The sequence below is a fragment of the Coturnix japonica genome, chromosome 3 (genome assembly GCF_054131305.1).
Source record: "Coturnix japonica strain WE chromosome 3, WE-NBRP24, whole genome shotgun sequence".
Taxonomy (NCBI): Eukaryota; Metazoa; Chordata; class Aves; order Galliformes; family Phasianidae; genus Coturnix; species Coturnix japonica.
The window spans coordinates 56,564,255-56,577,106 of NC_140665.1; the positions used below are offsets into that span (position 1 = coordinate 56,564,255).

Below are 12,852 nucleotides of genomic sequence, written 5' to 3' on the forward strand. Positions count from 1 at the left end.
GAGGATCGTAGAGTGGTGTCTTTCAGAACATTAAAAAAAAAAAATACTCTCAGCCATACACATGCAAATCCCAAAGGCGTAAGCAGTATTGGAACACAGTTGTTGGAACATAGGTTACACCTGGCTGCATAATTTTCAAAGGAACTGACTACTGAGTGTGAAACAGACTAGAATATAGTCTGTGTCTTGCTCAAAAGAAAACTGCAGGAAAAATAAAGATTGGTGATTTTAAAGGAATTCTTTTGGCATGCAGTATTTTCAAATGCGGTTTGGATCAGATCCTGTTAAATAGGATTGACAGTAAAATAGGTGAGGAGTTTTGTTTAAAATACAACAGACAATTCTCAAAGAGAAAAAATCCAATCACACAACATCATTATCGACTCAATGAAAACCAACTGTTTTCAGTCTCAAAATTAAAGTTCAGAACTATATTTTCAGCTCTGACTATTTTATTGTATTGTAACTACTGCAGAAGAAATTACTCTTTTCTTCCAGTCGCAGTGAACTAACAGGTTTGTGCTTCAAGCTGTGCCACTGTGCAGGAGCAGGAGTGATAATATTCACAGACATATTGACTATATAGTCTAAGCAGGAAGAAATCTGAAAATAATAGCTTGTCTTGGCTGCTCTCCTGAGGCAGCCACACTGCTCTATCTTGCATCCAAGTCTGGGATCCCCAATACAGGAAAGATGTGAAGCTTTTGGAGAGGTTCTAAAGGTGGGCCACAAGATCCAAAAGCTGGAGCTCCTCTCCTATGAAGACAGGCAGAAGAAACTGGGATTGTTCAGCTTGGAGAAGAGAAGGCTGTGCATTGCAGCTTTCCAGTGTTTAAACAGAGTTTATAAACATGAGGGAAATAAAATTTTTACAAGGGCAGATAATGATAAAACAAGGGGGAATGGTTTTAAACTAAAGGAGGGGACATTGTGATTAGATGTCAGAGTAAAGTTTTTTACTGAGAGAGTGGTGAGGCACTGGAACAGGCTGCCCAGAGAGGTTGTGGGTGCTTTGACCCTGGAGGTGTTAAGTGGAGTTTCCTTTGCTTGCCACAGACTATTGTGCAAGCCATACACAGATGGCAAGATCATGCCACATTTTTCAACCAGAGCTAATACAAAGAGGTCAGGGTGTGAGGGAGGTCACAGCGCTGCAATAGTAGGAGTTACAGGCTTACCTGTATAGGAGCATGACATAGGAACCAGTTCAGAGGATTCTTATGGTTGAACCATGAAATTTGACTGCCTGATATTCAACAAACAACTTTCACCACGACGTGTTTTGTAATGAACCTTTTTGCTTCATGTGCAACACGTCATTTTGGCAGTTCTTTCAGCAGAACCTACAGAGAGTGCATCTTCCCATCCTTCCCACCCTGTGTACTCTGGATCACACAAAGTGCATTTTTTTTTTCAGCAGCATTAGGACTTTATTTACACCAGGGAAGGACACAGTTCCCTCCAGCCCAAAGAACGTCACGTCAGTGGGAGCTTTGGGGAAGCCAGCAACTGAGGCTTAAGAATTCAGATGTGAATATTTAAACAAGTACAATACAAAACTCAAATTATGATGATGATAACGTGGTACCTTTTCCTTCCTTCTGACATCTCTTTCTTTGTACCATACATTTTCTGCTCTCGCTTGTAGCTGGGCAAGGATTGCCCCTTGCTGACGGATGTTGTACGATCTCTCTGACCCTTACTTCATTTCCTCTTTTGAAACCACATGTTTTTCCTTTCTTTGTGCAAGGGCTCCACGGACTCCACTCACTAGCTTCACAGTGCACTGCAACAAACATAGGACAAGCTGAGCCTGGCCAATATGTTATTGCATACATTATGCATATGGTACATTCATCTTATTCTGCATCAGCTAAAAGCTAGCAAGCATGAATGAAATGAATCAGTATTTAAAGCAGTGAGTTGAGTAAATTTGCAGTACTGAAGGCATACTGCGTACAATAATGTCAAATAATTATGTCAAATGCTATTTTGTACCTGCTGTTTTGTAATTCTGTTCCTGAATCAGGACAGCAACAACACAATTGGTATCAAGGAAATCACTTACTGGGATCTTTTCTTAGGTTGCTTTGATTTTGTGGAGATAAAGCTCCTTTTGATTTTAGTGGAATTAAACAAGAGAGGAGAAGGAAATCATTGTGTCAAGCTGTTGCAGCTGGTCTTAGAGGTATTGAATTTGCAAATCAATAGAGTTATAATGAAATAACAATTATAGAAGCATTGCATTAGGAATCAAGCATCTTTGGTTATCTCTTTCTTGGCATTCAACTTAAATAGCGATAGGTCTGGAACACATATAAGGTGCAAGTTAGCAAAGCAGAGGAAATTTAGTGGTAACGAGGGATGTAGCTTTTTAGAAAAGTGTAAGTTGCAACTTCTAAACTACAGTGATCTAAATGCATATCCCATACTACTGGGAACTGAAAGGTATGCCATTGGACACTTGCCCCAAAAGTATGGACAAAAATGTGGGCAACCTGGAGCTTCAAAATGTGATCTTAATAGCTGTGCTATCTCTGTGTCACCTCCTCAGTATCCTATTCTTAACAAAAGGTAGTAAGTATTTGCTTTCACATGCGTTACTTAAGAATCTAAACCTCCACTAAATTAGAAAAAACTTCTTGCCTTTCTATAAGGAGGATTTCATAAGTCAACACTTTTCCAGATCCAGAATTTACTTCAAAATTTTTCAAAACTCAAAAATGTAACTGATATCAGGCAATTTCTGAGCCTCCCTCCAGTAAAATATCATGTGGCTAATTTTGTTTTTAACACTACACTGGAGCTCTCCTGTTAAAATAATTGGCCTTCACGTGCACAGAGAGGTTCTGTTTTTCCTCCGTAACTTTAAATGGCTTTTCCGAGCTAAGACTGACTCATTGTTAAAGCAGCTAAGTCTACAGCACTTGGAAACAGCCACCAAGAAACAAAAATTATCCCTTGAATTGCTTCCAAAGATGAAAGTCTTTGCTAGAAAATAAAACCGTAAATACCGTCACTACCACCTGAACTAATAACTACTTGAGAAAGAAAACATTGAACCAGTGCACATTATTTTTACTCCTGAGTTGTTTTCCTTGCCAAATGAGCTATGCCAAGGAGAGTTATGTGCATGATGCTGTGGAGGAGGAGATTTCCAGCACGGCCAGGCTGTGCCTAAGTGCTCCCTGGTTGACGGTGGCTGAAGAAGTTACTGCTCCCAACACAGCTCACAGCCCTCAGCCATCACAGTTCGCAGCCAGTGCACCAAAACAAGCTGAGCTCTGCTGCATCCTCAGTGTGTCCATGACAGGGGACACAAATGGCAGCAGCCCACAGGCAAATGCATCACTCTTCCTGCTTCCAGCTGCAGGGGTGGCAGAAGGATGAAGCAGACAGCTAGGTGTGGTGACCTCCAAAATCACCCTGGCCTGAAGAATTGGAGCTTATGAGTCAGAGGCTGAAGAGATATAAAAGCAGCTCTCGTTTCTACAGCCATGAGTCACCAGAGCAGTGCTGCCAATCTCACTCCTTCACAGAGAGTGCCATGCTATTCACCATCTGATTTTAATCCTCACTTTCTAGAGTCAGGTGATTATGCACAAATACCATTTTAGTTTCTAGCCCTCATCTCGGGGAATGTAAGCTTCAAAATGCTGGTGCACACATGCTGTGAAGGCACAGATAGCACAAAGGACTGAAACCAGAGCAGTTAGTATTTTAAACTTTAAGATAAGTGTAAGGCCTGCACTGAGATTTTTATACATTTGACAGTAGTGGTGCAGCCAACACTGTAATAGTTCAAATTAAAGGTGGAGGTCATTCTACCTTAGTGCAGGCCAAGCCAGCAGGATGAAATGGACCTTTTTTCATGAGGCGGATCTGCCCTTATCATCAGGGCTGTGTTTTGAGGCACAATGGAGCTTGGTTTTTATGAAGCAAAATAATTTTGTGATGCAGAACATTTCCTGGGTAGATTTGAGCTGCCCTTTCCCAGAGTTGTAATAGAGCTTGCAGCTCATGCCCTTTACAGATCCCCCATCCCCATGAGGAAATCAGGCAGGGCTGGGCCTTTATGTGGGGGTTGGACTTACCAATACTAGTGCACTCCATTGTGTGGTTGTTGGCTTCCAGCCCATCGGGGCACTTTTCAAGGCACTTTCCACTGTTTAAGTAAAACCCACTTTTACACTTTGTGCAGAAGTTTCTGGTGAAGCAGGTATCACAATCAGCTTTACATTCTGAAATGCAAAGAGGACACAACACTGATGCTCTTTGTCATGAAACACCACAGCCTCAAATATAGTAACTAAATATAGCTAATATAAGCTAAAATCTCTTTACAAAGCTCTAGCAATGTTAAAGTCTTCAAAAGAAGCAAATTATTCTTATGTCTCCCTTATAACCTGTACAGTGAGGGCCGCAACAAGTGAATTTAGTATGAGTCAGAAATGAATAAGGATGGTCTGATGCTGAATGGTCACATGCTTCTTGTATTCTTGCAGATCTATGCAAACTGAAGACAAAGCACAGCCCATCAGAATAACAACACTGTAGCTGTAGTGTATATAGCTACAGGTCCCAGGCCCAGTTCCATACTATCTATCTCCATCCATTCAGGAGAAGTAAAATATTTAGAATTTGCTTAAAATAAGCATAAACAATATATTTCTCAGGTGCTTTTAAAATAAATAAGCGAAAAATTTAGGTATGACATAGCTCATGTTTGATATGCAAGGCCACACACTGCTAGAAACTGAGCAAGTACTTTACAGTGTTATGTTATCCTGCAAGATTTTGTTCTAGGGTTTGTTCATTAAATAACTTTTAGTACCAGGTAGAATCTGGAAGAGTGTCTTGGCTGTCCTGCTTATGTTTTTAGATAACTCATGGGGTTAAAAAGTGAACTCAACAACAAAAATAACAGGAGGGAAGCAAAGAAAGGGAATGGTAAGGATATTGAAAAACCAGTAAATTTATGGTTCAGAATGCATAACGGGGTCAAAATGTTGCCCAAATGGTAAATAAAAGAATTCTTTAGAATAAAATATTTCTCTGCTTCTCAGCCTGCAGGCAATACAAATCAGGTAACCTTCCCAAACCAGGCTGAGACTTTTCCATCTGCTACAAGCATTTACAGGACTACACTGCATGCAAGATGAGCTATAAGGAGACTAGAACAAAACACATCAACACCAGCCACCATTTCCCCATGTCTCAGGGAAAAGACCAATAAGCCAAACTGACCCAGGCTCCAAGGCTCAGTGGTCTTCAGCTTCCCCTAAGCTCTGCTGCCACTCCAACTTACTGTGCAGTCTCTGGAAGGCAGTGCCCATAGCCTGCTGGTGGTTTCACTTCTGTGTGTGGATGTAGAGGAAGCCAGTTCTCAGCACCCAGGCAGGTCATTCATGCAGAGCTGGAAGCCCTGAGGTTTAGGCAGTTTTGTAGGTTTTCACCTTAACCCCTTGCCCAGGTTAATATTTATTGCGCTATTATAAAAGAACTGAACAAAAAAAAATTCAGCCTGTCCATCTACTTCTCTGCTGTTTTGTCTTCTAAGGAGACACAACATTCAAAAGGGAACAAACAGAGCTGTGTGCTTTCCCTTAGCCAGCACTTACTTGCACACTTGTTAATGTCAGGATACCGTGTCCCATAGTATCCACTCGGACATGAGGAAAGACATACGCCGATCTGTTTCATGCCGATCCTCTCCAGAACAAAAAAGAGTCTGGGTTTACATGACAGGCATCCATTGTAGTCCGAACATGTAGCACACCCTCCTTGGCAACCCTGGCTCACGTTAGGATGCACTGAGGAGACAAGCATTAAAAAACAGGGACGGGAGGAAAGAGAATAATAAGTTAGACAATTTCTTTCAAAATAGCCATGGTATAATGGTTCCTCTGTGCTCAGAAGGGTGTACCATCGTCCTCTCTAACAGCTCTTACAGACTGCTTCATTTTTAGCTGTCTTTTATGACCTAACATTTCATTCCAGAGATTATTTCATCTCCATAAAACTGAGAATCTCAGCTGATGTGCTCACACCTTGCAGAAATAACTAAGAGCAAATTATATTTGAAATAGCTATTATGGATCATTAGCATCCTAGAGAACATTTATTTTTCAAGTTATTTTCAGTGGCTTTTCTGCTGCTTCTTCAATTAACTTTATATACATACAGCTCAGCAGATAAATACATACTCATTTGTCTTTGCTTTTATTAGTTGGATGATTTAAAAAACACAGCTTAGTTTATCATTTCCTTCATTGAGTAAGTGACATTTTTTTGAGTTCCACTGTGCAGCAATATGCCCCTGTTAGATTTGATGCTAATTTGTGTTAACAAAAAGACACAGGAGGGCCATCCTTCTCACCCTCCTTCTTTCCCTAGAATGTTCACTCCAGCATCTCTAACAATTACAACCTGACGCTCAGATATAACTGTGGCATTTACCCTGCTGCAGTCCCATCATGGAGCATAGGTAGGATTACATTTTTCTCTCAATTGGATTGTTCTAAATCTTTAGACATGGAAAGAAAAACTTATTAGCCTCACTGCTTAAGACTGTTCTGTTCTTATTTGAGGGCTTAGAAGTAGCAGAGAAGGGAGAAATATTGCAGACTGTATTTTCAGTAGCAGACATTCATCAGTGAATTACTTCTTAGAGGTAGAGAATAATGTTTTGAATATTTCAGTACTGTACAAATTCTTACTTCTAATTACTTCATGATTTCATTCTTAAACAAGAGTTTGATAACTAAGCACCAAGTAGCTTCAAGTCTGTGGGTTTTTTTCTTTACCCCTTCTTGTATGAAAAACCCAGACACTTTTCTGAGTGTAAGCTTTCATCTTTCAACTTGAGGCATCTGGTTATACGCATGTTTCATGTGTAAGAGAAATCCAGATCTCATTTACATTTGTAAATCTTATGTGTAAACACTGTTGTCTTCTTGTTCTGCCTTGTCCTCAGGTCTGTAATACTTTTGTAAATATATATGTGCCATACTTTCATCACCTATTTCAGTGTTTTGAATTTATTTTTATCACCAGACACTGATAATTCATATAAACGAGCTTGCTTTTGTTGGCTCCCTTCTGTGGATCCCTTGGAGGCAGACCAGAAACCCATATGAATCCATGGCTTACAGGCTGAAAACCACCACTCTAACTGCTAGCCTAGGGGAGACTGCCTGGTGGTAGGGAATTTTGGAAATACCTCCATGCTTTGTTCAGTTTTGGCAAAAAGACACGGTCCAGCAATGGGAAAAGCACTTCTATGTGCTCTGAGATTTCGCTGACCAGTCCTACAATCTGAGAAATCAAAGTGCAAAGTTACCTTTTTCACTGATACAGAATAAGGGATATTTTTTTCTCACTAGAGCAGAACACATAGGAAAAGAACAAACTTTGACACAGCTTATTTCTTACTTCAATAAGAATATAAGAACCGAATTTTCTCTGCCTCTGAGTTAGTCACTTTGTAGAACAACCTCAAGAGAAGTTTTTTTTTGCCACAGGGACACACTAAGTATGCTCACTAAGTATAGAAAGTTGTTTTTTTTCCAAGAAAAAACAGACTTCTTAAAGTTAACTACATGAAAATGTCTTTCTCTCTCTCACTTTTGTGTAATGGTTCTTGCAGAAGGCTACTTTCAAAGGCAGACATGGTAATGTGATATAAGAAGCTGACATTATTTAAAAACTATCCATTATTTTCCATTAAGTTAAGTCTGACAGCGGGAAGAAAAAGCAGCAGAAGTACAAAATATTTGCCATCAAATCTATTGTATAAAACATGGATTATTGCTTTTGATAGGAAAGTTATAATGTGTGAGCACCTGTGACAGATTATTATGCAACAATTTGCTTCATAGAGAAGACACTACATACAGCTGCTCGGTGGGCAAGATTTGTGTGTGAGCCCTTGAGACAGACAGTACCTTATTGCCAAAAGAAGACAATTTTCTATAGCTAAGATCCATTACATTTTCCATCTCCAGTTTACTTTCATCAGCGTTACATATAAAATAAAATGCACTCATTATCATTTTCACACTATCTTCCTTCTTCTGTTCCTCACAGATACATCTCATATAGAAAGGGCCGCAAAAATGAAAGCACACAGTTCTACGTGAAGAATCATATAATCATAGAATCTTGTGAGTTGTAAGGGACGCCTAAAGACCCTAAAGTCCAAATACCCTGCAATGAACAGGGACACCTACAGCTAGATCAGGGTGCTCAGAGCCCTGTCCAGCCTGACCCCAAATGTATCCAGAGATATCCACCACATTTCTGGGCAACCTATTCCATTGCTTCACCACACTTACTGTAAAAAAAAATATTCTTCCTTATATCCAACCTAAATCTCCCCTCTTTTAGTTTGAAACCATTTCCCCTTGCCCTATCACAAGAGGCTCTGCTAAAGATTCTGAGCTCTTCATTTTATATCCCCCCCTTAGATACTGGAAGACCATTATCAGGTCACTCCAAAGCCTTCTCTTCTCTAGGCTGAACAGCCGCAGCTCTCCCAGCCTTTCCTCAAAGGGGAGCTGTTCCATCCCTCGGATCATTGAATCATATTGTTAGTGTTACGGAAGATGGAATAGGTTAAAACATATAAGTCAAGCTCCATTTAAAGGCTGATTTCATGCCATGTTATAACTCAATGTGTGAAACAAAGTAAGCTTCTGTTCTTGGAACAGAGAGCAAAATTCTTATGCCAGGATTGACATTTTAAGTTAAGATTGATTTCTTTTTATCTTAAAAGCTATTTAAAAGATTTATTTGTTTATTTATTTATTTACTTATTTATAATTGTCTCTTGTTGTGCCTGACATTTTTTTGGGCCCAGTATCTGTGTCATGAAACTGTTTCATTATGCCTCCTTGGAATGCAAGGTTGGCTTCTGGACTGGCTTAGACAAGAAGAAAAGCAGAGTCAGTGAATTGGTACTGTATGAAAACCCAGCGCTGGGCTTTGCCATTTCACTTAGGAAAAATAAATGGTGAAGGGAAAACATTCATATCTAGAAAATGAGGGAGCATGTTGGACAAAAGGCACCTCCAAGCTCTAGCTTAGAACCTTTGTTCTCTTCACCTCCTCCACTTCAGGCTTTGAGCCAGGAGTGTGCCTGAGTTCTGCAACCCAGATCAGTGACAGCCAGGGCTGCTCCCTCTACTCCCTGAAAGCCCAAGTCAAATGGATTGCAGATGGAAATGAACAAAACCAAATCACATTTTTGCCACAGGGAGAGAACTTAAAAAACTCTCCTGGAGCAGCAAGCAGCTGGCGCCTGCAGATCTCAAGCGCTACAGCAGTCATGCACTGTACCCATGAGGAAGCAACTAGAAGTGGTGAAATCTGACCATGTTATACCTGGTGTAAGCATTGTTTGAAATTTCTATACTTACTACAGAATAATAGAATGGCTTAGGAAGGAGGGAATGAGCCCCAAGATGAAGCCCCAGGGGACATCACTTTTGAGCAGCCTCTATCTGGACATAGAGCCATTGACAACAACCATCTGGCTACAACCATCTATTCTTTATCCACCAACTATTCTTTATCCACCTATAGTCCAAAACTCAAATTCTTTTATTTACAATTTAGAGATAAGGATGTGGTGTGTGATCCTCACAGATACATCTTTTACACGCCTTTTACAGGTCCAGGTAGATGACATCAGTTGCCCTTCCTTTGTTCACCAATGCCACAACTCTATCACAGAAGGCCACCAGATTAGTCAGGAATGATTTACCCTTGGAAAAGCCATGCTGGCTGTCTTGGATCACCTCCTCATCTCTCATGTGCCTTAACATCTCTTCCAGGAGGATCCACTTCATGACCTTCCCAGGCAGAGGTGAGGCTCACCAGACTGTAGTTCCTTGGTTCTCTCTTTCTTCCTTTCTTGAAAATGGGAAGAATGTTTTTCTTTTTCCAGAATCAGGGACTTCACCTAACAGCCACTATATTTCAAATATGATGGAGAGCAGCTTGGCAACCGTATCAGCCAGCTCCTTCAGAACCCCAGCCATGTAATCCAGACCCATAGATTTGTACACATTCAGCCTTATGAGGTGGTCTAGGACTTGCTACACTCTTACAATGAGAGGAATTTTGCTCCCCTAAACCCTTAGAATTTCAGGAACACAAGAGGTGTGAGAAGCCTGACTGGGTGTGAAGACAGAGTCAACGAACTCATTGAGTACCTCAGCCTTTTCCATGTCTGAGGAGGCCAGCTCTCTCTTTTCATTTGTCAGAGAGGGTACAATAACCTTTGCCTGTCTCTTGCCCAACGCATCTAAAGACACCCTTTGAGTCATCACGTCTCTCACAAAGTTCAATTCCATCTTCACTCTGGCTTTCCTGATCCCATCCCTGCAGATCCAGACAACATCCCTATATTCTTCTCCAGCCACACAACCAACCATCTATGCTTCCACTGCTTATGCTTTTCCTTTTCCTTATTTTTTTTTTTTTTTTTTCTTTTTTAATGCATATCTACCCTAAGAAATGCTTTGAAGTCTACAGATGAAAAGTTTCTTGGAGAGCACAGACCACTCCTGTAAGCCACAACTTTTAGATGTGGTAGCCAGGCAGAGAGATATCTAACATCTTGTCTGCATGGGCTAGGCACTGTCTGCAGAATAAGACCAGGGTTCTGGCACTGCAAAAAGGTCCAAGGAACACTCTCTCACAATTATAACTGCTTGGCCTTTGGTGCAAACTACTTCATTATAAAGACAAAATAAAATATAATGCAATACAAAAATCTGTGCACAGCCATCAGAACTAATTTTTGTAAGCTAGAGTGAAGGTACTCTGTGAGTGGGCTGGTAGGAGCAATGACAGTGCGCAGAAGTTGCCTTACCAGCAGTCAAGCAATCGGGTATCTTGTATTCAAACACTCCTTGAGCACTGTGAAACCCTACATTCACAAATATGAAAAATACAGCACAGAGACCCGCATGGAAGTTCTTACCCATCTCTTATACAAGCATCAGCCAGAGTTGCTGACTCTCAACAAGTTTGTAAGTATCGTCTTATGTCTGATTTTAAGCCCAGAATCCATCTTTCAGCTTTTCTTTCTATAAAATCTAACTACTAGAGATGAGAGAAGATTACAAATATCAAACAAATATCAAACTAGTCTCTTCCCCTGCCTGGCTATACGTTTTTTTTTGTTTGTTTGTTTCTTTTTGTTCAAGCTGTCCAGATAGTTTTCAGCCTCATTAGAAAATGAAATAATTCAGGATTTTCCTTTCTCAAAATATTTTCCAAAGTTCTTTTCCAGCCTGTTCTGGAAACAATGAAATGCAATTTCCAAGTTAAAAATAGAAACTTATGGACAAGAATCTGAATTTAGAATAGGAATTTGAATAGTGGGATCATAAGTGATTTTAACAGCATGTAGCAAAGAAATTCTAAAACTTTTGGCAATGAAATTTTACACCCAGTTTTACTTTACACATATATTAAAATTAATGGGATTAAAAAAGAAAATAGATGCATGAAGAATTCAGGCAGGAGTATATTCTGACAGCCAGGGGACAAGCTCAGTGTAAAAGAACATTATTTTCTCACTTGCTGCAGCTGAGGTGCACTGTCTCACCATTAATCTTCAACTAACCAGATTTCAATTTAGAGGCTCATTCTTGAAATGGATGTTCTAGACATATGAAATCCATCCCTGCTAAAGAGCTGTCATTACTCCTGGTTTCCCAGGCTTGTGAGTACGCACAGGAAATGTTTTCATAGCAGAGTTACCCTGGAATTAAGCCTCTCCTGGGTGGACCTCACTGCAAGACCTGAGCCCTGCCCCAGGTTCACCTACCAAACACCCATATTTACTAGCTCTGGTGATGGGGTGACTTGGGATAGTATATCCCTTGAGTTCTTGTGTCATTTTATCACTCCATGAGTTCATTGGCATTTGTTTTTCTCTCTCTCGCTTAGTGTGAAGCAGCTGTCGGTGGTAGTGGCTTGAAAACACTATTTCGTGTAAAGCAGAATTATTCTTAATCACGTGGACTGTTCTTCAGGCAAAAGCAAACAGCGTTTGGCAGTGAGCTCTTCTAATGAGAAAGTCATTAAGGAATTCAGCTTGCAAACCACAGCGTATTTCCTCATACTCTTTCTTGGACAGCATTCCTCTGTGTGGCAATGCATTAGAAATGGAACAGACAATTGTAGGGTAAAAACACTGAACTGACATGTAGGTAATGTACAGCGCAGTACACTGGAAAAGTCCAGGAATAGTAGAACAGCACTGGAAGAGCAAGAACACATGGGTTTGATTAGTTTGTATTATCACAACTAGAGAGATTGCCAGCCTAGCTGTGATGAAACCTGAGCTCAATCTTACAGGCTAAGTTCTGTTTGATGGCTTGGCCTTAAATCACCCATGAGGAGGCAAAGGACTTGACATGTTGTGATGGGGCAGCAGCTGGGCTCAGCAGGGGGGAGGTAGACCCATGCACAGTAATTGCTATGTCTGTCTGGCCATAAGTTTACTGAGATGCAACAGGACCAGTGGTGATGCCTGAGGAGCACAGACTCTCCATTTTATCTCCTCTGGACTTGCAGTAGTCTAAGGAAGCCTTGAAAGGAGAGACAGCCACAGAAAGAGCAAACAGGAAAACTGGTCTAAAAGTCAATAATTAAAGTCTTTTAACATCTTCTCTTCTTTGTGATTTGTGTCAAAACCACCTAAAGATTACTTTCTAAGAAGACAGTATCTCTCCCAGAGATCTGACTGACTTCAATTTTACTTCAGAGTATTACTATCTTCTAGGATATAAAGTAAGCAACAAAGAAGATCCTCAAGTATCCATCTGTGTTTTG

General features: G+C 40.4%; 2 protein-coding genes across 7 annotated transcripts in view; one reads left to right on the top strand and one right to left on the bottom strand.

The window, feature by feature from the left end:
- Positions 1-12,852, top strand: part of ECHDC1 (ethylmalonyl-CoA decarboxylase 1) — a 115,085-nt gene that overhangs the window by 86,470 nt on the left and 15,763 nt on the right. The window lies entirely within an intron of this gene.
- The window catches only part of RSPO3 (R-spondin 3), a 59,445-nt gene that overhangs the window by 18,414 nt on the left and 28,179 nt on the right, over positions 1-12,852 (bottom strand). For 3 of the 5 annotated variants that reach the window (XM_085541712.1, XM_015858577.3, XM_085541713.1), the window contains exons 2-4: positions 5,622-5,813; positions 4,095-4,241; positions 1,589-1,786 (exon numbers count right to left, since the gene is read on the bottom strand). In XM_085541712.1, the coding sequence (XP_085397838.1) occupies positions 1,589-1,786; positions 4,095-4,241; positions 5,622-5,703 (427 nt within the window). In that variant the 5' untranslated portion in view covers positions 5,704-5,813. The remainder of the gene's footprint in view (positions 1-1,588; positions 1,787-4,094; positions 4,242-5,621; positions 5,814-12,852) is intronic. The other 2 variants (XM_085541714.1, XM_085541711.1) reach the window with 1 other exon arrangement.